General features: G+C 47.5%; 1 protein-coding gene across 4 annotated transcripts in view; it reads left to right on the top strand.

Moving 5' to 3' along the window:
• Window positions 1-273: 273 nt before the first annotated feature.
• C18H6orf89 (chromosome 18 C6orf89 homolog) overlaps window positions 274-25093 on the top strand; it is a 35012-nt gene continuing 10192 nt past the window's right edge. The window contains exons 1-4 of one of the 4 annotated variants that reach the window (XM_032888413.1): window positions 354-380; window positions 7185-7276; window positions 13053-13260; window positions 13664-13877. In XM_032888413.1, the coding sequence (XP_032744304.1) occupies window positions 13072-13260; window positions 13664-13877 (403 nt within the window). In that variant the 5' untranslated portion in view covers window positions 354-380; window positions 7185-7276; window positions 13053-13071. Of the gene's footprint in view, window positions 381-447; window positions 944-6816; window positions 6908-7184; window positions 7277-13052; window positions 13261-13663; window positions 13878-25093 lie in introns of those variants that run through there. The other 3 variants (XM_032888412.1, XM_032888414.1, XM_032888411.1) reach the window with 3 other exon arrangements.

Raw genomic sequence — 25093 nt, 5'->3', positions numbered from 1 at the left:
TAAGTGTTAATGCGAGTGAATTGAGTCGAGTCTGAATCCCTAAAAAGAAAATAAATTATTATTATTATTATTATTATTATTATTATTATTATAGAATTCTACGACTGAGAAGGCGCAGTAGCGCGATACGGACGCCAGGGGGCGCAAGAGCACGCGCTTTTCAGATACCGCGAGAGTTGCCCCGCGCGCCGCAACCTCGCCGGATCTGTTTTGGAACCTGGGGCGCGAAGACCTTTTCCTTTGTGTTCCAGGTCTGGCCCGTGGCGCGAGAATCGCTTCCGGGTCGCGCTGCCGGAAGCAGGAAGTTGTTGGCCCATCCTCCTCGCCCGGCGGCTGGTGTCCCCGAGGCGGGAGGAGCCCGAGAGGGCGCGGGCCCGCATGTGAGTGACTGGGGCCCGAGGCCGGGAGGGGGGGAGGCCGGCCGCCCTCCGCGGCCGCCTCAGCCTCGCGCCGCCCTCCTCGCCGCTGCCGCCACCTTCCCCCTCCGCTCCCGTCCCTCTGCGAGAGCCTCCAGCGTTCTGCTGACTGACAACATCCCCCGGCCGCTCCCCGGGGGTAGACTCCCTTCAGACATCGTTCGGAGGCTCCGCGGAGAGGGAAACGGGGTCGGACTCTGCTCGAACTTGATTCGCAGACGTGGCGGTCGTGTCCGAAAGCCCTGACCCCGCTCGCCAACTTGTCACGGATACCTTAGCATCATGAGAGTCCGCCCCTGACCCCTTCTTAGACATCTTAGCTGTCAAGGAGGAAATATTTTATTATTTATTTTTAACGTGGACTTAATGTGATAAAATTGGCGTCCCAGATTTCAGGAAGGAACGTGGGTTGGCCTACTTGACCCGGGTCAAAGAACTGTTTGCAATTCCCTGTCGGTAGAAGAAAAATCAAAACTACCCGGTGTTCCATCTCATTTTAAGACTTTACACCTTGCAGGCCACATGTCGTGAGTATGCTGTGTCAGAAACATAGAGGGACACATTTGTCTATTCCCAGTGCCAGGCGTGATGGTAGAACAGATTCCCAAACGGTGGTTTTGGTTGGCTGCAGTTTTGCCAAGATCTCCAGATTTCCCTTGACAGCTGGCCATCACGGAAAATAGAATACATTATTCCAGTCTTCACTGGTGATATTAACTCTCACCCGAGACTACAAATCCCGCAGTAATTATATGTCTGTGTAGGAATAGCTCCACGGGGGCCTGGGGGGGGTGGTTGTAAAGAGACCACAGCAGTTCAAAGAGGGCTTACATGAAGCAGAAGTAAAGGGGATGACGAGTATTCAAAATAAGGTATGAAGGCTTTAAGATCAGAGGGAGGCCCCGAGCTGGACCTCGCCATTGAGTTGAGCTTCGGGAATGAAGTGGAAGATGGTCCGGAAGGGTGGCCACATCGACAGTGGTGGGGAGGGGAGGATCTTGCCAGGCTTGAGCTCCAGAGATAGGTATGAGTTCTTTGTTGTCAGCCCTTAATGAACACACTCATGGTCACATGGTCAGTGGGGGCCATTGTCATTATAGCTTTAGAAGTCTTCAGTGGGGTCCAAGTGAGGGTGTTTGATCTTTGCCACATTCTAGGGTATATGATAAGTTGTTACCATCTAATGTATTTGATAATGGTTTTCCTGGTATGAATGCAGTACACTTACTTGTTCATAGAATCCTAGTTTATTTTGATACATTAGAGTTGGTTTGGTTTTGGTTTTCCTCCCTGGCTAGCCTGGAACTCCATGGGTAGGCCAGTCTGGCCTCCAACTTGCCTCTGCCTCCCAAGTGCTGGGATTAAAGGCGTGTGTCACCGCATCTGGCTGCTTCCGTAGGCCTATAGGTGGAAAAGTCTGGGATTTTTTGTTGTTGTTGTTGTTGTTGTTGTAGAAGTAAGTGGTTGTCAGTCTGTGCCGGGTGAGAGGTGCTAACAGATAGTGGTGCCCTATGCACAGTGAGGTGTGGTGTGGTCTTCCTGTCTCTGCATTTCCTCTTAAAATAGAGCCAAACGCAGCTTACAAAATGGAGTCACGGGTTGGGGATTTAGCTCAGTGGTAGAGCGCTTGCCTAGGAAGCGCAAGGCCCTGGGTTCGATCCCCAGCTCCGAAAAAAAAAAAAAAAGAAAAAAAAAAATGGAGTCACCTGGGGTGACACAGGTAGAGCCTGAAAACTGCTCACAGTATGTAGCAACATTAACAAGGCACACACAGCTAGGCGACAGCCCCACACAGTTTGTGATCTGAAACCGTGAGTAGCCTGGGATGTTGTCTAGCCATCATGTACTTGGTAGAGACTGCTTCTACATACTTGGGATTCTAATGTGCTCACTTGATAGTGCCCTGTGTGGAGCTTTTTATGGACATCTTTCTCTCTCTCTCATTTGGTTAACTCAAAGTTGATTTCAGTTTCCTTCTTTTTTAAAAAAAATATTTTTACTCAATGTATATGAATACACTGTAGCTGTCTTCAGTCACACCAGAAGAAGGCATCAGATCCCATCACAGATGGTTGTGAGCCACCATGTGGTTGCTGGGAATTGAACTCAGGACCTCTGGAAGAGCAGTCGGTGCTCTTAAGCACTGAGCCATCTCTCCAGCCCCAAGTTATTATTATTTTTAATTCCTATGAATGTTTGTGATTCCAAGTGAGTATATGCACCACATATATATAGGAGGCCAGAAGGAGGTCTAGGTCCCCTGGAACGTGGGGGTTAGGGAGTGGGTGTGGGATCTTAGACAGTTGTGAGTTGCCCCGTGTGGGTACTGAAAACCAAACCCGGGCCTGTGAAATATTAGTAAGTGCTCTTAATCACTGAGCGTCTCTGCAGTCTGCATTTTCTCCATTAGTCTGCTTTGAAGAACTCACTGTGGTTTGGGAGGAGATGGAGGAAGAAGTGCAGATCGATGGGTGCGATGAGGTCCAGAGGACAGAGCCTAGGGTGAAGGCTCAGAGAGCTCGCTTACTGGATGGAGCACCCAAGACCGGCTTTTTAGGAAGATGGCTGTGAAATAGGGTGGTTAGGGAGAAGGTGAGGGTTAGTGGAGAAGCAAGACAGACCAAGGAGGGACCATAGTAGGCTGTGGTAGGCAGCTTAGACTTCATCTTAGAGCAGTCATTACTGTTTCATTTACTCAGATATTAGAACAAATTTTACATACACCATTGTATAATCCTCAATTGCACACACACACACACACATCTTTTTTTTTGTTCGATACAAGGTCTTGTGTAATCCAGGCTAACCCCAAACCTGCTATGTAGCTGAACCCCTGGCTCTAACTCCCAAGTGCTAGGATTACAGGTGTGTTCCCCACATCTGGTTTTTTACCCCTGTGCGATAGGTGAGAAGCTCTAGGATTTAAGGAGGTTACCAGTAAGTGGAAGAATCTAGGTGATCCATGGTTTTCCAGGTCTACCTCCTGCGTCCTTAGCAACCAGGCACAACCGTCCCTCAGAAGGATGGAGGGCATCTTGAAAGGCCATGAGAACTAGGGGCTGGAGAGATGGCTCACTGCTCTTCCAGAGGTCCTGAGTTCAAATCCCAGCACCCACATGGTGGCTCACAATCCATCATGAAATGGATTCTGATGCCCTCACATACATAAAATAAATAATTAAAACTGACCCACTATTTAGAAAAAATGCCTGTGAATAAGAAAAGGGTTAGGCCAAAGACAAGAGCTGGGAATACAGAGATGAACGCCATCTCTGATGGTCCACAGTAGAAAAAAAATTTAAATTTATTTTATTTATTTATTATATATAAGTACACTGTAACTGGCTTCAGACACACCAGAAGAAGGCATCAGATCCCATTACAGATGGTTGTGAGCCACCATGTGGTTGCTGGGATTTGAACTCAGGACCTCTGGAAGAGCAGACAGTGCTCTAACCACTGAGCCATCTCTCCAGCCCGAAAAATTTTTTAATTATTTTTTTTTTTTTAAAGATAATAGTTTCTATCTCAGGGCCCTGAGTGGCCTGGCGCTCACTGTGTAGACAGAGCTGGCCTCATACGTGCAGAGATCTTCCTGCCTCTCCTGCTGAGTGTTAGGGTTCAGACTGTCATGCCCGTATCAAAAGCATTCGGTGGTGATTTCATGGGCAGGAATGAGACAAAGGAAAGTTTTAATTTAAATTCAGAGGACTAGTGTCTTCAATAAAAAAGACAGACAGAAAGGGAGGGGGTTCTGAGGGATGGCTTGGCAGGTAAAAGTATTCACTGTGGAGTCTGATGAGCTGAGTTTGATCCCTGGGATCTCTAGAAGGCCAGAGCCGACCTCCACATGCCAGCGTGCACAAGGAGGAAAGTAAACATTTGAAGAGGATGAGGGAGGCTGAGCTGACAGGAAAACAAGTTCAGTTACACAAACCTTCCACAGTGGGGAGTCAGGTCAGCCCTGTGGGTAAATAGGGTTGGCCCTGAGCTCTGTAAAGAATTGTGGGCTGAAGAAGATTTGGGAATCACTCACAGCTGTAGTCGAGCTGTGGCGAGAATGAACGTCAAGGACAACTGGTACATGTTGATCTCTGCTGGGAGAGCAAGACAGGTGTGCCAGGCTGAGAGGACCCAGGGAGAAAATGGGTTCTGACGGTGGGTACTGCACAGAGGTCAGATAGAGCGGTCACTGAAAGACGCCCTTTGGACTTGGCACCAGGGAAGCCATTGGTGACTAATGAGAGCCAAATTGGCCAAGTGAGAGCACAGGCATGTGACTCAGCAGGTTCGTGAACGGTGGAGGCTCGAGGAAGGCAGGCCTAGCATTACGGCTCCAGAGGAATAGAGCGTTTAAAGGTAGAAACAGGAAAAGGCAAGACTCGGAGGACAGACAGGTAAGTTTAAAGATGTGCAGATTTCTGCTAGGTGAGAAGGCAAAATAACAAACCAGGAACGTTCTGTGTTGAATCGGTCAGAGCCAGTGGCCAAGGCTGTCCGAGGTCTTCAAACGGTGTGGAGGTGTGTGCGAGTGTGTAGAGTGTGGGACTCCACGCTGAGTACTGGGTAACAGTAGAGACCAGTCATTTTAGTGGGAACGACAGTGAGGCACGTCACTGTTACAGGGGAAATTCTTTCGGGATGCTCAAATATGGAGAGATGACTGAATAATGTGTCACAGTTGTTGTCAAAGGAGTCTGATAGAAACAGCCAGGTGTGGTGTCGCACACCTTTGACCCCAGCACTCAGGAGGCAGAGGCAGGTGGATCTCTACATTAGAGGCCACTCTGGTCTGCAGAGCCAGTTTGAGGACAGCCAGGGCTACACAGAGAAATCCTGTTTTGAAGAACTAGACAGAGAGAGAGAAAGAAGCAGACACACAGAGAAAGAGAGCAGATGTGGGTCAGTGTTGACAACAGACAAGTCTAAGTGAACACTGTGTACATGTTCGTTGTTTCCTCTGTTTTCCAGAAGTTTGAAATCTTTCAAAATAAAAGGGTTGGGGGAAGATAGAGACCGGAGGTGCAGTCTGGGTGGCTCTGCTATGTGATAGATCTCTGTAATTTATAACTAAAACCTTATTGCATTTATCCTGTGGCGGGGTGGGGAGAGAATTGTCTTAGAGTTGCTGGCTGCACAGCTGTTCATGTCAGTGTTCAGGACATGTCATGTCACTGGAGGGGCTGTTGCAAAAGTGACAATTACATGCATTCTCTTCTCTTAGCCTCTTTTCTGCTTTCAACAAACTTGTTTGGCTTTTTGGCTTTTATATAAAATTTATTTTATTTTATATAGAGGTGTGTGTGTGTGTGTGTGTGTGTGTGTGTGTGTGTGTGTGTACATACGTACGTACGTACACCATATGTATATAGTGCCCATGAAGTCAGAACTGGGTGTTAGATTCCCTGGAATTGGAGTTAAAGCTGGTCATGAGCCAGGGTGTGGGTGCCAAACCTTTGACAAGAACCCCAAGCATTCTTAATTCCTGACCTCCCTCTCTTTCCTGTTTGTCCTTTTTTTTTTTTAAATCAGGATCTTCCCTAGCCCAAGATGGCCCTGAACTTAATATATAGCTGAGAATGGCTTGGAACTCCTGATGTTCTTGCCTCCCAGTTCTGGCATTCTGGGATAGTCCCACCATGCTCAGCTCTTCCTAACATCTTCAGTCCCAGCAGTCCACAAGCCTCCCTTCTCTTCTGTTCCCATGGGAACTGAGTCCCGGGTGGAGCTGTGGGAACTGCTCTTCAGACCTACCCTGCTTATCCTACCCTACCTATCCTGAGTCCCCTTCACTGTAGACAGCATCCTGCCTCACCCCTACAGGCCTCTCTTGAAAACTAGGGGCAGCTCTCTTTTCTTTGAGCAAAACCATTCTTATGTGGCAGACTGATGGGCCCTGTGTGATGTTGCCTCTTTACTACTAGATGCTAATAGGGCTCCTCTCATTTTTACAATAAAAACAAACAATCCCTACCCCACACTTTCAGACATCACCGAATGTGGTAATGATATCTCCAATGTGATCACAGTTACCTTTGGTTGAGAGCTATTGTCCTGAAGCAGCCACTTCAGGGGGTGCCTTTGTTACTTCCTTCATTTTGCAGTGCTGGGGCTTGAACCCCTGACCCAAGTGTGCCTTTAATCAGCAGGGAAAAGGTGTGAAAGCATCAACGTTTTGTCAAGCCCCACTCCCAGAGCCTGCAGGAACTCAGTACCGTATTCTCCCCAGACAGTCACACATGTTATGTCGCAGTGCCTATGTTCTGAGTTGTGTGCCCTCTGAGTGGCGTGCCGAACTCACACTAATCTGCCAGGGCAGAGCCATCCCCTGTTCAGTATTTCTGTGTGCGTGTCTGCCATCTTCTCGTTAGAAACTTCGCAGTGTCTTGTCCCCAGGGTAACCCTTCCTAATGCTGTTAAGTAAGATGCCTATGTCCTTCACCGCATGTGATTTGCATATACATTTAGCACCTCACAGAATCCTAAGAAGGGTAAGTACAAGACATTTGAGAGTGAGACTAGATTCCTGTGACTTATCATTAGAGTGTATTGTCATTGTCCTGTTTCCTTATGTGTAAGTTAAACTTCCTGATAAGTGTGTATGAGAGAACCTTGTGTGTCTAACAGCACAGTGCAGTGTGGTTTCAGGCTTACACTGAGAGTCTTGAACTGTCTCCCCCATCGCTAATGAAGGATGACTGTCTGTGAAGGGTGGGACAGAGGCCGTGGTTCCTGACTCCCCTGGTGACACTGCCTCTGCCTTTGCAGGGTTAAACCACTGTTAAGGAATCGAACTCAGTCTTCTGAACTTCCCTCCGAGGCAAAGCTCCTCTCTGCCAGGCTGGACCCTCTTTCTGGAGGTAAATGGATTGTCTGTCGTCAGCCTCAGTCTCTCCTTCTTCTCATGCTCACTGCTGGCTGTGACTTCCTGCTTCCTGTTGTTAATGGGCAAGACTTGTAGTTGTCAGTGTTATCTAATTAACGTTGTGTCCAACTACTAAGATTATCTCAGTACGATCACTTTTACAGGCTCCGGTTTAAGCAGAAAACCGCTGTCTCTGGAATTAGTCACAGAAGGGTCAAATGTATTACCATCTTAGTCTCCTCTGCGTGTGTGCTGGGGATCGAGCCCGGAGCCTTGTTCTTGCCATCACTGCTCCGAGCCCCAGGCCCTCCCAGTGGGCTTCCCACTGAACTGGGACCCATGGCTGTCTTTCCTTACCGGCTCTCATTTCTTTTGTCCCAGAGATGCTCCATAGAGTAGCAGTGGGAGCTTTATGGTCACAGATCATCACCTAACTTACTGTTCTTTGGAGATTTTCCTTTTGTGGGAGGGAGCATGGTTATATGTATTCTAGGCTTGTCTTGAACTTGCTTTGTAGCCAGAATGACTTTGACCTTATGACCCTCCTGCCTGCACTGAGTGCTGGAACCCTGGGCTTTATGCACACTGAGCAATCATTCTACCAACTGAGCTACATCCTTAGCTCCCAGCCCTCCCAGTTCCGTGCGATCACAAGATATGTGCCCCAAGTATGTGGCTTGGAAACACAACATCCTGATTGGTTTGGTTTGACCTTAGAGTGGCTCTGAATGCTTTCTAGTCCCTTCTGATTGCTCATCAAGGGCTTTATGGACAGAGTGAGGTCCACATGGCAGCTGACTGTCTCAGATGCATCTCTTCTTCACCCAGAAATTAAGACATTGACCTGGGGCTGGAGAGATGGCTCAGCGGTTAAGAGCACCGATTGCTCTCCCAGAGGTCCTGAGTTCAATTCCCAGCAACCACATGGTAGCTCACAGCCATCTGTAATGGGATCCGATGTCCTCTTTTGGTGGTCTGAAGATACCAACAGCCACAGTGTACCCACATATATAAAATAAATACATCTTTAAAAAAAAAAGACATTGACCTGGGTGACTTCAAATGATCGTTCTGTTCTGCACATACTAACAAGTAGTTTATAGCTAGGAACACATGCGGTAAGAGGATCTCTATTGGAAGGCCAGGCATGATGGCGCATGCCTTTAAAATACCTTTAATTGTAAAAGATTTCATTTTCAAGTGTATATGGGTGTTTTGCCTGTGTGGGTGTACATTTTATGCATGCAGTGTTCTCAGAGGTCAGTGATGGCATCAGGTCCCCTGGTCTTGAGTCACAGATGGTATGAGCCACCATAGGATGCTCTGAGTCAAACCCAGGTCCTCTAGAGGAGAAGCCAGTGCCTTTACCCACCATCACTCCGGCCCTCACACACGCCTGTGATCCCACACAGACAGGAGGCTCTCCATGAGCTTCAGGCCTGCACAAGCCAGCCTAGATCCTTTCTGAGTGGAGGATGCACTCCTGGTCCTGCCTCCACCTTGCGCATGTGTGTTTCCGTGCCCAAGTTTATTCGGTGCTGAGGACTGAGCCTAGGGCCCCATGGATGCTCAGCAGGCCGTCTGCCAATTGCACTCCATCCCCAGGCCGTAGATTTCTCAGAGTCCTTTATAGTTTCTTGTGTTGGTCCTCAGCCAGCCATTATCCTTCTCCTTCTCACCAAGTGTATGCAAATCTTCATATGCTCCAGACATTGACCTCTGGTAAGGAGATATACACCGTATGTATCCCGCCCTCATAGAAGTCAGACACCAGTGACTGGGCAATGGAGGGAGAACGTAGTGTAGTATGATAAATGCCATAAATATATATTAGCCTTTTTAAAGATATAATTTACTGATAGGTGGTGGTGGCACACACCTTCAATCCCAGTACTCTGGAGGTAGAAGCAGGGGGGTCTCTGAGGTCAAGTCCAGCCTGATCTACAGAGTGAGTTCAGGATAGCCACGGTTGTCTCTAAAAATGAAAAAAAGAAAGAATATATAATTTATTTCTTCAAAGTTCACCCGCTTGAGAAGCACAGTTTATGCTCACATCCTGTCACTGACTCAGGGTGAGAACGTTCAGTCACTCTAGAGAGGGCTGCCTTTTGTTGTTCTCTGTCTTCACCCTTCCCTTAGGCAGCACTGATTAGCATTAGTGGTCGGTTTTGTGTCTGCAGACTCCCCTGCTCTTGCTCTCTGTGATTGTCCCCCACATCACGGGGTTTTCAAGGCTGTGCCACACAGCTGTGTTAGGACTCCATCACTCTCGTTGTCTGTATAAATGTACCTGTCACATTCGTTTGTTCAGACTTTTGGACTGTTTCTGTTTCGAGGCTGTTAGGAGAAATGTTAGGAGAAATGCCACTGCTAAGATTGGTGTTCAAGTCTTTATGTGGACATAGGTCTAAGTTCTCTTGGGTACATACCTGTGAGTAGAGTTGTTGTATGATATATGTAAACAATGTTTTTTAAAGTTTATTTATTTAATGTATGTGAGTACACTGTCGCTGTCTTCAGACACACCAGAAGAGGGCACTGGATCCTATGACAGATGGTTGTGAGACACCGTGTGGTTGCTGGGAATTGAACTCAGGACCTCTGGAAAAGCAGTCTCTTCCATCTCTAAGCCATCTCTCCAACCCTCAGTGTTTAATTTTTTAAAAACTGACAGCTGTTTTTTCATTCCCTGTTTTATATCCCTCCCCACTAGTAGTAGTGTACTGATTTTTTTTAAAGTACTTGCATATTATGCTTGCTTGATCTTTTTTTTTTAATATTTTATTTATTTATTATATGAATACACTGTAGCTGTCTTCAGACACACCAGAAGAGGGCATCAGATCCCATTACAGATGGTTGTGAGCCACCATGTGGTTGCTGGGATTTGAACTCAGGACCTCTGGAAGAACAGTCAGTGCTCTAACCACTGAGCCATCTCTCCAGCCCTGATTTTTTTTTTTTTTTTTTTTTAAGTTCTTATTTCACACACTTCATTCCCCAAATGATTCTAACTTTCACTGGAGTGGTACACGTATATTTCTTTTTTTTTAAGTAAATAAACAATAAAACAGGGTTCCTCTATATAGCCCAGGCTGGTCTGAAATTTGTATACCCAAGCCCGGATTGACCTTGGATTTTTAACCTTTCTGCCTTGGCATTCTGTGTACTAGGATTAAAAGTACACTCAAAAGGCAGCATAGTGGTGCTGAAAGTCTTCATTCCCAACTCTCAAGAGGCAGATACAGGTGAATCTAAGTTTGAGGCCAGCCTGGTCTAAGAAGTGAGTTTCAGGACAGCCAGGGCTACACAACAGTAGCAGCAAAAGCTCTGAGAAGGCTGAGGCAGGAGGACCAGTGGTAGACTGCTTGCCTGGCATACATGAGGCCCTGGGTTCAATTCCCAGCATTGCTTAAAGCGCGCGCGCGCGCACACACACACACACACACACACACACACACACACACAATGTATGTCTTCAATCAGCGAATGTAAGAGAATGAGATTGAATCCTTCTTTATATCACACAAAAATAAATTTAAAGTGGTCCAGAAAACTAATTTATAAGCTAGAATTATAAAACTCTTAGAAGAAAGCATAAAGACCGACCTTTGTGGGGCTGGAGCAGTGGCTCAGTAGTTAAGAACACTGACTTCTCTTCCAGAGGTCCTGGTTGCATTGCCAGTACCCACACAGTGACTCCACAGCTCTCTGTAACTCTAGTGCTAGGGGATCTGATGCCATCCTCTGGCCTCTGAGGGCACCATGCACACATATGGTACACGGACATGCTTTGCAGGCAGACATTTAAAGATGTAAAACTTCTGTGATAAGGACTGAGGACTAGCTTCCTAAGTGTAAGGCCAGGAGTGCAGGCAGCAAAGGGGGGGAGCACTGGGCTTCTGCAGAGGTAAAAGCTGTGCTGTCAAGAGGATGGGGTGGGGCTGTGGGGGAGGGCTCTGAAGAGGACACAAGGGCAGTTCCCAGCGCTCGGCTTATGCAGTGCTAAACTCATGGTCTCTGCACCTGCACATGTGTGCACTTACCTGCACTCACACACATATGTAACTTAAAAAAAAAGAAAAGGTACAAAAAGGAAGTCACTTTCCGGCCTGCTAGGTAGTACACACCCAAGGGTTAGGAGTTCAAGGACAGCTTTAGCTAGACATCAGGTTTGAGGCCAGCCTGGGTTACTTTTTTCTTTAAAAATAAATAAATTTAAAAAAAAAATAGGAAGAGGGAAGGAAAATGAGCTGGAGCTGAGCTTTGCTCCAACCCTAGTACTGCCAACAGGAAGATGTCCGAGGGAATGTTTGCCTGCTGTCCAGGACAGAGCACAGTGAGAATTTCCACAGACTAATGAGACAGTCCAAGAGAAGTGCACAAAAGACAGCCCTTCCTGCAGAAGAGTGGTCTAAAAGCCCTGTAGGCACCGGGGAAGGTGCTCAGCACCACCAACTTTCAGAGAAAGGTAGATCAAAACCACAGGGAGCCACCACTTTAGAACCGTGGCTGTTTGTAAGTCAGATATGATAAGGACTAGAGAGCTCCATCGGGTCACCTCAGACCTGCCTGAGGGTTAGCATGAGGAGAGCAGCTCGCAAGAGTGGACAGGTTGAAGCAGCCCTATAAAAATTCTAGGCGGGGCTGGGGATTTAGCTCAGTGGTAGAGCACTTACCTAGGAAGCGCAAGGCCCTGGGTTCGGTCCCCAGCTCCGAAAAAAAGAACCAAAAAAAAAAATTCTAGGCGATTCTGATGTGCGAGCTGTGCTCAAGTGTTTAGGCAGAAAGAAGACTAAACAAAGGTGCCCATGGGAGGAAGGAGGCACATTGCAGGGAGAGGAGCTGTACTCTGTCACCCCGAGCAGTGACATACCAGGCCGCTGCTCTCTGTGGAGCTGCTTGGCTGCTGTTCTGTCATCCAGGTGAAGCGTATCCTCACTAAGGACTCGGCATGCGTCATGCCAGTGCTCTTTAAGGTTAGAGACTGAAGTAGGCAGATAAGGACCATCTGCACTTTTGGAGGTGGGGAGGTCCTATGCACTGGAACTCCTATATGAAAAAAATAGGAAGGCATTTAATTAAAAAAAGTTTTTTTTGAGTCTGAGTCTCTCTATGTTGCCCAGGCTAGCCTTGAAATCACACAGATCCACCTGCCGTTGCCCCCTGAGTGCTGGAATTGAAGGATTCATACCACACACAGCCTAGCTAAATGACATTTTATGACTTATGGACATAAGTGGACACAGTGGCCTGTCTGGGGCTGGAATCTCAGCATCCACGAGACTGAGTCACTCAAGCCTCAGAACTATAACACCCTGAGTAACAGAGAACAATCTTTTCAAAAGTGTGCATATACAACAGTTTGACGTTGTTTTTAGGTGTTTGTTATATTTGGTCAAAGTATTTGGTGTGGTTTGGAAGGAAAAAAACAAAATATGTGTTCTCTCAGAGAGTCAAGAAATGTTGAGGGGCTAGAGAGATGGCTCAGCAGTTAGAGCACTGACTGCTCTTCCAGAGGTCCTGAGTTCAAATCCCAGCAACCACATGGTGGCTCACAACCATCTGTAAAGAGATCTGATGCCCTCTTCTGGTGTGTCTGAAGACAGCTACAGTGTACTTAAATACGATAGATAGATAGATAGATAGATAGATAGATAGATAGATAGATAGATAGATAGATAGAGAAAGAAAGAAATGTTGTTGAAAGAGGTAGCCTTGGGCAGGAAGAACTTTAAAGAAACTGTCCTTTTCCTTTTGTTCCCTCTCAGGGATTTCATTTTGGAAGACATGGATCTTGCTGCTAATGAGATCAGCATCTATGACAAACTTTCAGAGACTGTTGATTTGGTGAGACAGACAGGCCATCAGTGTGGAATGTCCGAGAAGGCGATTGAAAAGTTTATCAGACAGCTACTCGAAAAGAATGAACCTCAAAGGGGACCACCCCAGTACCCTCTCCTTATAGCCATGTATAAGGTAACATGTCACTTGGAGAGCCCATCTCAGACGCCTCGGCGTCCCTCCCAGTTACTGCGGACTCATCTCAGTGCTGAGCAGGGTTGTTCTAGTATGAACAGGCCTTTGTTCTTGCTGTCCTGTCCTACTAGGAAATGAGACTGTGCTGTTGATTGGCATCAGGTGAAAGCTGTGTGTTTGTGCAGTGGACGTAGCACCTGGCAGTGGGATGGAGGCTTGGGGAGCCTTGCGGGCCTCAGCTCTTGAGCTTCAATGCCTTCAGAGGTGCAAGTGAATGGCTGGTTTATGGTCTGGATTAGCTCTAGGTACACTGAAGTAGCAAAGAGGCGTGGTTTTCTCCTCAGTGATACGGGACTTTCTATGTTGGGGCAACTCTTAATGTCACTCTTGTCTTTCCTTTTAGGTCCTCCTAACTCTGGGATTAATCTTGTTCACTGCCTACTTTGTAATTCAGCCTTTTAGCTCATTAGCACCCGAGCCAGTGCTTTCTGGAGCTCACACCTGGCGCTCACTCATTCATCACATTCGGCTGGTGTCCTTGCCCATTACCAAGAAGTACATGCCAGAGAATAAGGGCGTTCCTCTGCAAGGAAGAGAGGAAGACAAACCCTTCCCAGGTAGAAGGCTGTGCTTACTTAGGAATACGCTGTTCTTTTCGTTTGATTTGTTTGTTTGAGATAGGATCTTGTGTCGATGAGCCTGTCCTAGAACTTGGTCTGTGTCTCAGACTGGCCTCAGACCCTCCAACACTGGAATTGTAGGCATGAGCCATTATGCCCAACCTGAGATCCAGGGTTTTTGACAGTATTTGATGGAAAAGGGTTATTCGATCTAATAAGAGACACCTTCCTAGTATTGTCTGACTTAGCACAACCCTTGCTGTGACTATGGAATGAACTGTCCTGTCCATATTTTACAGACAGGGAAACTGGCACTCAGAGAAGTTAGGCTTGCAGAGAAGCATGTCTGGAGGGATCAAGTTCAAGTTCTTTAACGTTAGGACACCGTGGTAGGGATGGGTGTCCACAGAAGAGCCTTCTCCCCTGACTTCTCTGCCTGTGTTAGACAACTCTAACCAGGTCCTCACGCCGCTGTTATCCGATTGGGCTGGTGTTGGTCACTTTGTCGCCTTGCTCCTTCTCGCTACCACAGTGAGTGAGTGACCCTGGTGTAGTGCTCTGGAGCGTGGCAGTTTTGCCAGTCCAGCAGGTTGCAGAGGCCCTGCAGCAGTGCAGCAGCAGAGATGCTCGGCCTTACAGGCTGCGAGGAGGCGAAAACAGCAAGGAATGGGATCACCCCAGACCTTCTGTCTGGTAAAGAATAGAGGGATACTACTCAGGGGAATGAGTCCTGTCTCCTCTACCTCCTCTTCTCCTCTTCCACTGTGTGTGTGTGTGTGTGTGTGTGTGTGTGTGTGTGTGTGTGTGTGTGTGAGAGAGAGAGAGTGCTGCATGTCTGTGCACTGCAGTGTGTGTGTGTGTGTGTGTGTATACACATGTGTGCACAGCACTCACAACGGTGCAGACAGAGAGCACCTGTCGAGTTGGTTGTCACTATTGACTACCCTTTTTTGGTTTGGTTTTTGTGTTGTCGTTGCTGCTGCTGCTGCTTTGGTCATATAAATTTCACTTGGCCACCTTCTTTTATAATTTTGCTCTGAAATCTTTAGAATCCAGGATAACTTTTTTAGAAAATGTTTCCAGAAAAAAACTTGACTGGTTTAAGCTAACTTTCATAAAATCATAATGTCATTCCTTAAAGCCTGACTTTCTCAATCATAAAAATCGCCTCTTGGATTGGTCCCCTTTGAAAGCTATCTTTGTACATTTGAGGAAGTTCTGAAGAGAAAACCGAGGAAGAGAACATTGTGTGATCAGAGCTCAGCCATGAGGCTTTGTCTATGGGGATTTATTTTAAACGCCTGGAAATGCCATGTTTATTCATTGCCGTACACTTGAATACCAGTTTCCAGTACCACAGTTAATTCCACTTGAAAATTCATACACAATTTATGCAACTTGACATTTTCCCTCACAGATTTCTGACATATAAGCATTTGAGTGTTGCTGAAATCATTTACATCAAAGATATTGTGGCTACCAGGCAAAGGGGATGCACACCTTTAATCCCAGCACTCAGGAGGCAGAGGCAGGTGGATCTTTGAGTTCGGGGCCAACCTGGTCTACAGAGTGAGTTTCAGGACAGCCAGGGCTACACAGAGAAACCCTCTCAAAAAACTAAAAAAACAAAAAACAGAAAACAAACTTAAAGATACTTGTGTCTGTTTGTACAAGATGGCGCCGGCATCATTCATTCCATCCTAGATGAGGAGGGGCTCGTGAGACCCGCCCACCCCAGGAGCCATGGCACACACTTGCTGAGCAGCAGGGAGCAGTTCCCTCTGTGAGGTTGCCACTCGTGTTGGTGCTCCAGGAAATAGCACCTCACCATACTTATACAGAGACCTGACGTGAGCTCAGTGGACGGTTTTCAGTCAGTACACATCTTTACAGTGCACAGGCCTGGGCTGGCCCTCGTGTGGAGAAGCTGCATCTGTGCTCACAAGGAGAGCTTTCTGCATTCTGCACTTCAAAAGGAGGAGGCCGTGGATCCAGTGTCATTGAGGAGTTTGGGGAAATAGCAGGCCCTTCATTGCTTTAGGACTAAGGAATAAATAAGGCTTAGAGTTACAGCCACTGCCCAGCTATGAAATACTTGGATTTCAGAAACATAGACATAATAAGAGGCTTCTCCTTCAGCTGCTGGAGATTGGGCTCCGGGCCTGGTTGGTGCTAGGCAGCTCTCACTTCCTGTGACAAGCGCTTTGAAATGGCACTGTGCTGTAGACCTCGTGTTCTTTTCTCAGTCCTCACAGACTCACGTGAGGAGAGTGCTGTGGTGGAGGCTGACTGGCTTGCCTAACGCTGGAATTGTCTGCCTTTGACAACTCTGAGGACAGGGACTCTATCAGAATAGTTCAAGTCTAGTGCTCCTGAAGTAAGATGCTTGGCAAAGGGTGCCTATCCATTCTTGAGTTCTGTGACAGTTACTGTGGGTATGCTGCCTTCCACGCAGGGGACCTTGACGAGGCCGTCAGCTCCACTCTAACCGCTGGAAGGGGCTCAGTATAACAGGGACTTGCTAGAGCAGGCTGATCAGGCAGTGAGCAGTGGGGACAGTAAGGGGCCTTTGTCCTGGGCTCCGCAGATTCTGAGCACATCCTAGAGTAGAAGTCTGGCCTGCGGAGCCCTGATTGGGGAGTGCATCCTGAGGCTCTCCTGCAGTCTTCTTTGGTTTCTGTCAGTCTGCTCCTCATCTGATGTTCTTCCCAGGTAAGGGGTCTGAAAGAGGGACACGCCCCTCAGTCCTGCCCCACAGAGCTACAGCTTTGTGCTTTTGCTTTCTTCACTGTCCTTTCCACCCAGATTTATTTCAGCCTTGCTTTCTGCTGGGTTAATAATGCGTGTGAAAAGCTTCCCCTACTGAGAACTCCTGGCTGTGCCACGCTGTCTGCACAGAGCCAGCAAGAGTCAGCTTTCTCTGTAAACAACTTCCGAGGCATCAGGAGGTCCCTGACAGTAGGTCAGCCCACCCACTCCTCTGCACAGTGGCCAATTCGTGAGAAAGGGTGGGAGGCCTGGGTGTCTGAACTCACACTTCAAGGCTGTTTGGTCCAAGACACTGACTCTTGACATTTCCAACAATGGAATGATCCAGACCCCGGGAGAACTTGGAAAACAGGCTGTGAGCTTTACTGAGCACATTTCTAGAATGAGAAATCAAGTGGGGGAAATGGTGAAGCTGTTCTGAGGTGGGCACATGTCACCTGGATTTTGAGGTTGGATACTTCGGAGGGAGGGTGTGGGGACTGAAGTCTGACTGAACTGAGAGGTGGCTCCAAGATTTTCTCCTCTGGGTCACGCTTGGTTTTGTTTTCTAAGATAACTAGTTGTTAGAGGACAGTGTCTGCAGTTAGGGAGCCCTGACTTAGGGAGAGATGGACAGCTGCTGAGAGCCGGCCTGGGTGGCCTCTGCCTTGCTGCTGCAAACTGGAGTGGGTGGGTGGGAACCACAGGCAGCAGGAGACAGGAAGCAGTGTTTTATAGAGCTGGAGGAAGCCTCGCTGCCAAGTAGGAGCTTGCTCACTCTATGGCAACCCCAGCCACTATTACAGACAGACAGCACCTTTATAGGTGGAGGAGCCAGCTGAGTCCGCCCTCATCTATGCCACTAGGATACTGTGGGAGGATTCTCCACACTCCATGGCTGCCATTCCCCCTCAGTGACCTCAGGGCTGTGTGGAAAGCAAAAGCAGCTCCCCCTGACACCTGACCAGCCTGTGCTACGTGGTCCTCACAGTCTCACCCCTGATCCTCCCTGCACGGCTGCCCGCTCTGCTCCTGCACGGACTTCTTAGGGCTGCCTTGGGAGAGACTAGATCTGACTCATTGATAATCAAGATTTTGTTCTCAAGAAAAATACTCTTGGGCTAGCACAGTGGGTCACAGGGTAAAGATGCTTGCCTTGTGAGCCTTCAGCCTGAGTTTGATCCCCAGGACCCACATAAAGGTGGAAGGAGATAAACTTCCTTAGCCTCCACGTGCACTCATAAACAATAATAAAAATAATTTAAAATATTTTTATACATGACCTTAGCCAAAAGATTGAGAAGCAATTAAAGCATTTTCCATTTTGGTTTGTTTTTTGATTGACTGATTGACTGACTGACTGATTTTGAGACAGGAGCTGTCACTGTATGTTTAGTGACCTCTTGAACTGAGATTTACTTGCCTGTGCCTCCCAAGTGCTGGGATTAAAAGCAAGCACTACCATACCTAACTAAAACAATTTTTAAAAAATAAAAATACTCATTGGGGCTGGGGAGAAGGCTCATTCAGTTGGTGAAGCACTTGCCTTGGGAGCACAAGGCCCTGTGTTTGATACCTGGTACTTACCTGCGAGCACGATGGTGCACACTGTGGTCCCAGTGCTGGAAAGCCAGGCTGTTGGCTGCTTGGATACTGTTTCTGAGGGTGACATGATTGAGGCTGAGGTCAGGGTTGTCTCTGTCCTCCACACCATGTTTGTATATGTACAGGCACACCTGCACACACAGAAACACTCATGCACATGAAAAAGCCCTCCTTTTTAGTTGTAGAGTTGAATCCAGGGCTTGAGCCACAGTCCTAACCGTGTGTGTGTGTGGGGGGGGGTGCGTGTGTGTGTGTGTTTTCTCACTATACATCCCAGGATGACCTTCATAATAGTCTTACTTTAGCCTCCTCCTAAGTGCTAGGATTATTGCACATGTACCACCACACTTGACCTAAAATTTTATTCCATAAATACATATATATATATATATATATATATATATATATGATCCTTCTTAGGTCATATGTATATTAAAAACTATATGCATAATACTGTTAGCTAGACACACTGTTAATTTCTAATGCTGCCAAAACAAAGTGTGCAGTCTGGATGGCTCCAAACAAATTATCCTCTGGGAACTGTGGCTCTAGGGTTCTGAAGTGAAATGTTTGCCTATGGCAGCCCTTGGCATGTGGTCTGCAGCCGCTTTGACTGTCCTTGCTTGCTTGTGTCTGTCTCCATCCTCACGTGCTGTCTTCCGCTGCGAGTTTGGGTGTTCTCTCCTGTTGTGAGGGCAGCATTCAGATGGGATTTAGGGCTGTCCCGTGTCAGTAGGGTCCCACGGTAACTGTATCTACAAGGATGCTGTTTCCAAATCCAGAAAGGATTGGGGGTGTGAGAGGATGCTATTCAACCCATTGTATACCTTTGAAGGACTCACTATTACAATATGAGGGGTGTACACATATGTGATGGTTTGCATATGCTTGGCCCAGAGAGTGGCACTGTTAGGAGGTCTAGCCTTGTTGGAGTAGGTGTGTCACTGTGGGTGTGGGCTTTAATACCCTCATCCTAGCTGCCTGGAAGTGAGTCTCCTCAGAGCAGCCTTCAGATGACGACATAAAACTCTCAGCGCCTCCTGCTCCATGCCTGCCTGGATGCTACCACACTCCCACCTTGATGGTATGCCCCAGATAAATGTTTTTATAAGAGTTGCCTTGGTCATAGTGTCTGTTCACAGCAGTAAAAGCCTAACTAAGACAGAAGTGGATACCAGGACTCGGGCATTGCTGTGGTAGGCCTGACCATGCTTTCGTTTGGAGGATTGTGGATTTGGGGACTTTGGATTTGGAAAGCCACAGGATGCTTTAAGTGGGGCTTAATGAACCATCCTAGGAGGAGTATGGAAGACTTTGTTGCTGAGAGTGATTTGAACTGTGCAGACCTGTCCCAAGAGGTTTCAGTGGAGAATAATTTCAGTATGTGATGTAGAGACTGTTTTTGTGGTATTTTGGTAAAGAATGTAACTGCCCTTGTCTGAAATCTACCTGAGGCTAAGGTGAAGAGACTCAGATTAATTGCATTGACAAAGGAAGTCTCAGAGATGCCCATCATAAACTTTGTTGTCTGGTTTAGTCCCATGGAAGAGCTTTTTAAACAAGTGTAGCAAGCTGAAAAAGGAAAAATATAAAATATATGGTTTGAGTATTAAAGGGGCTCCAGGAAGTGAAATGGAGCTGGATCCTGTGTTCTATTATATTAAATTGAATTAAGGGAGTAATGATCTTGGGCTTGATCCCACCCAGCAAAGTTTAGAGGTCCAGGCTTGGCAGAACAAGCCTTTAATCCCAGGAGGCAAAGGCAAGCAGATCTCTGAGTTCAAGGCCGGCAGGTTCTACAGGAAGAAAAGCTGATGCTGGTCAGCTGGAGCTAAGAAACTAGTGATGATCAAGAAGAAACCGGCATCACTGAGGTGAGATCTTCTGGGAAGTGTTTTCTGAGAACACAAAGAAGCTGTGTTCCAGAGGTTGCCAAGGTTGTACCTCTTGCTATAGCTGTACTTTGTGATATGTAAGGGTCACCAAGGTGGTACTGGCTTTCAAGGCATGCAGGGGTCATGAAGAGCAGCTGAGGCTGGGCACTGTGAGAGGCTAGAGAAAGCCATTGGTGAAGGTGAAGCCTCAGTTGCAGTTGATGGCCCAGGACTGAAGGGGTCAGGCAAAGGATTTGAGGCTTGGCACCATGAAGAGAGCCTGTGAGAGGCTCTTGGTGAAACCTAGTTGCAGCAGAAGACCCCAGCGTATTGGAGATGCCAGCCAGGACCATGGGGTGATCACCAAGAACAGCAGCAGCAGTGGAGTGGATCAACCCGAGCTTAGAGCGCTACAGAGGGCAGAGCAGGAGAAGAGATGCCAGCCCTCTGGAGGAGCCCAGAAGATCATGCGTGGATCCCAGACACTGAGACAAGAAGCTGTAACATTGGCGTTGCCTTGGAGACTCCAACATGTTGGAGATGCCAGAGCTGTGGGCTATCTGCTGAGGAAAGCTGCTAACAGGGAGTGGGACCAGCCCAGGAGAAAGACGTTTGTTGCAGTCAACAAAGATGAAACAGGAGTTGGAGATCTGAAGATCATTTGACATTAGACATGGAAATACAGAGTTTGAAGTTTGCCCAATTAGGTTTCCTGACTTGCTTTGGGGATTACAGTTAAGTGATTGGATGGATCTCAGAAGAGACCTTGAACTTTGGACTTTTAACATTGTCGAGACTGCTCTAGACTGTGGGGGCTTTGGAAGTTGGACTAAGTGTATTTTGTATTATGCTATCGGTAGGCATGGACTCCATAGACTCATGTATGGACAAACCTATGGGGTCCAGGGAGTGGAATGTGATGGTTTATATATGCTTGGCCCATGGAGTGACACTATTAGGAGGTGTGGCCTTGTTAGAGTAGGTGTGTCACTGGGTGTGGGCTTTCAACCCTCATCCTAGCTGCCTGGAAGCCAGTCTCCATAGCAGCCTTCAGATGACTACTGCACATGTGGAGATTAGAGAACAGCTTTGTGGAGCCATTTCTCTCCTACCTTGGCCTTCAGGGGTCAATCTTAATTGATGAAGCTTGTGCTAGAACTACTTGTAACTCTAAGCCATCTCCCAGTCTAGTAAGACATTGGTTTTAAAACAAACAAACAAAAAAGGCCGGTCATTTAACCAAAGCACTTGAGAGGCAGATCTCTGAGATCAAGGCTAGCCTGGTCTATATAACAAATTCTAGACTGCCTGTTGCTAAAACAACTTTGTCTCTAAAGGTGGGAGGGAGGCTTGTGTTGCAAACCTTTTAATGTCAGAACTCAAGAGATAGAGACAGGTAATCTCTCTGAGTCCAAGGCCAGCTTGATCTATATGACAAGTTCCAGGACAGCCAGGCCTTGCTGTCTCGAAAGGAAAGGAAAGGAAAGGAAAGGAAAGGAAAGGAAAGGAAAGGAAAGGAAAGGAAAGGAAAGGAAAGGAAGGGAAGGAAGGGAAGGGAAGGGAGGGGGAGGGAGGGGAGGGGAGGGAGGGGAGGAAAGGAAAGGAAAGGAAAGGAAAGGAAAGGAAAGGAAAGGAAAGGACAAGTGCTAGAGAGATGGCTCAGTGATTAAGAGCACTTGCTGCTCCTCCAGAGGACCCAGGTTCAGTTCCCAACACCCATCACAACCTCTGTAAAGGTCCTTTTCCGGCTTCTTCAGATACCAGGCATACTATAGTACACAGACATGCAGGCCGCACAGACATACAAGTAAAATAATAGTAATATAATAAAAACCATGCCTTATGTCCTATCTTTTTCTGTAAATTTTTATCATTTATATCTTTAAATAATCTGGAATTTACATCTGTGTCTATTGAAAGATTAGAGATCAGATTACTTTCTCGAAAATAGAGATCCCAGCTCCTTTTTTTTTTTTAAGATTTGTTTATTTTTGTGTGCAGTGTGTTTTACCTGCACGTATGTCTGTGTGAGGGCACCAGGTCCCCTGGACGCATGTGCATCTATAAGAACCAGTCCCCCACACATCGGGTTAGTGTCGCGTCTGTCACTGAAGGACACATCCAGGCTCTGCAGTAGTTGTCTAATCAGTAATCAATACATAACTCTATCTTATGTGTGCTCCTGTTCAGAGACCCTCTGTTCAATGCATACTGTTGGTTTACCAATACCAACCTCAGTCGGCAACATTTTTATTCATGCCCGAATAAAAGTTAGAGCCATATCTTCTCTGCGAGGTACTGTTCAGTTTCCTGTACCTAGGAAATTGGACCCTGCTGGGTCACACGCCAGGAGATTTAGAAAAAGAAAAAGGAAAAGCAGTAAACGTTAGTTTCTAGACTAATTTTGAGTTCAAAGCAAAATCAAGAGGGGAAAGTACAGCAAGTTCTCACACGGCCTCTGTACCACGCATTTGCCGCCTCCCTAGGGACGCACCGTGTGACCTGTGAGACAAGCAGAGCGTCTCCAGGACCTTCTCCATGGGGCCTCAGTGCTCAGGAAGCAGGGCGGCCTCTTCACACTGCATTGCATTACACGGGTGTCTTCTGTCAGGATCCCAGCACGGGTGCTCGGTGCTCAGTCCTTGATAGAAATACTTCAGTCCCCCATTGGTGAATTTCAGTCCCCCATCTGGTGAATGTTGGGTCCACTTCTTCCTCAACCTCCTAAGAAGCTGGGATTGCAGCTATGTGCCACTATGACAGGAAGCTGATGGCTTTGACATTCTGAGATATTACCTCTTGTATTGTTCCCCCGTGTCCAGCCCTTTTAGCACTGACATGGATTGCTTAAACTTAGGGAGCGACACCCCAGGGTTTCCTCTTAGTTCCCAGTTTCTTTGTTTCTGACAGTGCTTACTTGCCAAGGCCTCCCCACCTGGACAACATCACCTCATAGTAAAACTTGAACCCGTCACAGACCTAGAGGTATAGCTCCACAGTGGGCTGCCAGCCTAGCATGCTCAATATCTTAGGTGGTTCCATCACCAACACCCCCAAACCAAACAAACCCCAGGGTAAAGGTTCAGAGCTGTGGCTGCTAGCTCACCCCACATCCGTCCTGATTAGAAGATTCCCCTTTGTCCTGGCACTCACCTCTACCTCATGGGAAGATTTTCATCATTAACTGATCTCACAAACTGACGTGACAACAGAAGTCTGCAGTGTGGTGCTCAGTGTGAGGAAATCTGCAGCTCTCCCAGGCCGGTGCTCCCTGGACAGGACGGTGTCAGCCATGCAGACACCAGAGAAGGAAGGCCATGCAGTTCAAGCAGTCTTCCTTTAACTTCTTTGTCACACCTCTGGCTTCTCAATGCTGTCTCTTCTCATCAAGTGTTCTTGCCCAACAAAGGTTAAAACCGAGGTATAACCAGGCCAGCCTCTCTCTCGGGACATCCTTGTCACAACCTAGCATAATTTCCTATAACATCTGGAAACATTTTCAAATATGCTCAAAAACTTCTGATTTCCAAGTTCCTGTGGGAGAAGCGCTAGGCGTGCTTCAAGCTCTTGAAGTCCTCGCGTCACCTTTCGCTGCAGCTCTGTCCCCTTCTGTCCCTAGTGCTCTTCCCACTCCTCGGGTGCCTTGGGAACTTGTTATGCACAGTCTGACATACAGGTCTGTTCTGTGAGATGAGGAAGGAGGCCTCACAGTGAGCAAGCTGAGGCAGGCCGACACGGGAGCCTCTCTCTCGTCCTCTGTCTCATCACGCCAGCTTGTCTTTAGGCTTCCTCGTGTCCATTACCTGGAGGGAGTTCTTGTATTTTGACAAGAAATCATCATATTTCATTTTTAGTAAGAAACATTTGAAAATATTGACGAAGGGAAGAAAAATGTGTAACTTGGCAGCCCCCTATATGCCATGTAAACAGGTAGCTCTGAGGGGATTCCTACAGACCCTAGAGAACCCTGAAGGGAAGAGGTGTCTTAGAAGAAGGGTGTAGCATCTGCCTGAGAGCCCTGGAAGTGGAGACAGCGCTCAAAGAAAGCCAGGTGCTGTGTCTGGTAGGGAACATGGAAGACAGAGTGCACACTGCAGTCCCGTCTGGTGAGGATCCCTGCATCTGCCACTGTCTTTAGAAAAAAACACGTACTATCTGTCTGTCTCAGAGAATGTTCTGTGGAGAAAAGTTTTCTGTTTTGATTTGTTTTTAGTTTTTGAGACAGGTTTCCCTGTGTAGCCCTGGCTGTCCTGGAACTCAGTCTGTAGACCTACAGTCTGTAGGCTGGCCTTGAACTCAGAGATCCACCTGCCGTGCCTCCTAAGTGCTGGGGCTGAGGGCATGGGCCACCATGCCCAGCTGAGGAACAGTTTCCCAAGTGTGTGTATTGGTTTAGAAGGCTGACTGTCTCGGCCACCTTTGGTTGTGCTGCCTTTCTGCTCTAGGATCTAGATCTCTTCAGAGTCATCTTGTGAAACATTTTTGAAAACAGAGCTCTTAACCTAGAACAAGATAAAATGAGACAAAGAAGGCCATGGGTACAGGCCCCTCAGAGAAGCCAAGCAGGAGTGCCAGGCAGCTGGCTGCCACTTAGGCTTGGGTCTGGGTGGGACTCCTGCTCTGACCACACTGCTGTCCTTGGGGTTGGAAGCAGCAGTCGGAAGGAGCGCATCCCTTGTGAGTTGAGGTGGAACTCTGTCTACAGAAGAGGCATTTCCCAGGGAAAGTCTCCATCCCCTCTGTCTTCCCTCATTCCTCCTGCCCAAAGTCAGCCTGGCCCCACACAGGTGCAGACCACACCAGAATACATGCATGTGTCCATGCATCAGGAGCTCTTGACTGGGCACACCCATGCTCTGCCCTACCCTGTGCTGAAGATGGCAGGCCAGGATGTCAGGTCAGAGACCGGAAACAGTGTAGCTGAATGCTCGGTGCAACTGTTAGGCTCCACAGAGGCATTGGCTTAAGAAAGACAATACATGTGTG

This window comes from Rattus rattus, chromosome 18 (genome assembly GCF_011064425.1).
Source record: "Rattus rattus isolate New Zealand chromosome 18, Rrattus_CSIRO_v1, whole genome shotgun sequence".
In the NCBI taxonomy this organism is placed as follows: domain Eukaryota; kingdom Metazoa; phylum Chordata; class Mammalia; order Rodentia; family Muridae; genus Rattus; species Rattus rattus.
The sequence above is the reverse complement of the archived record's forward strand: the minus strand, read 5'-3'. Positions and strand labels throughout refer to the sequence as shown.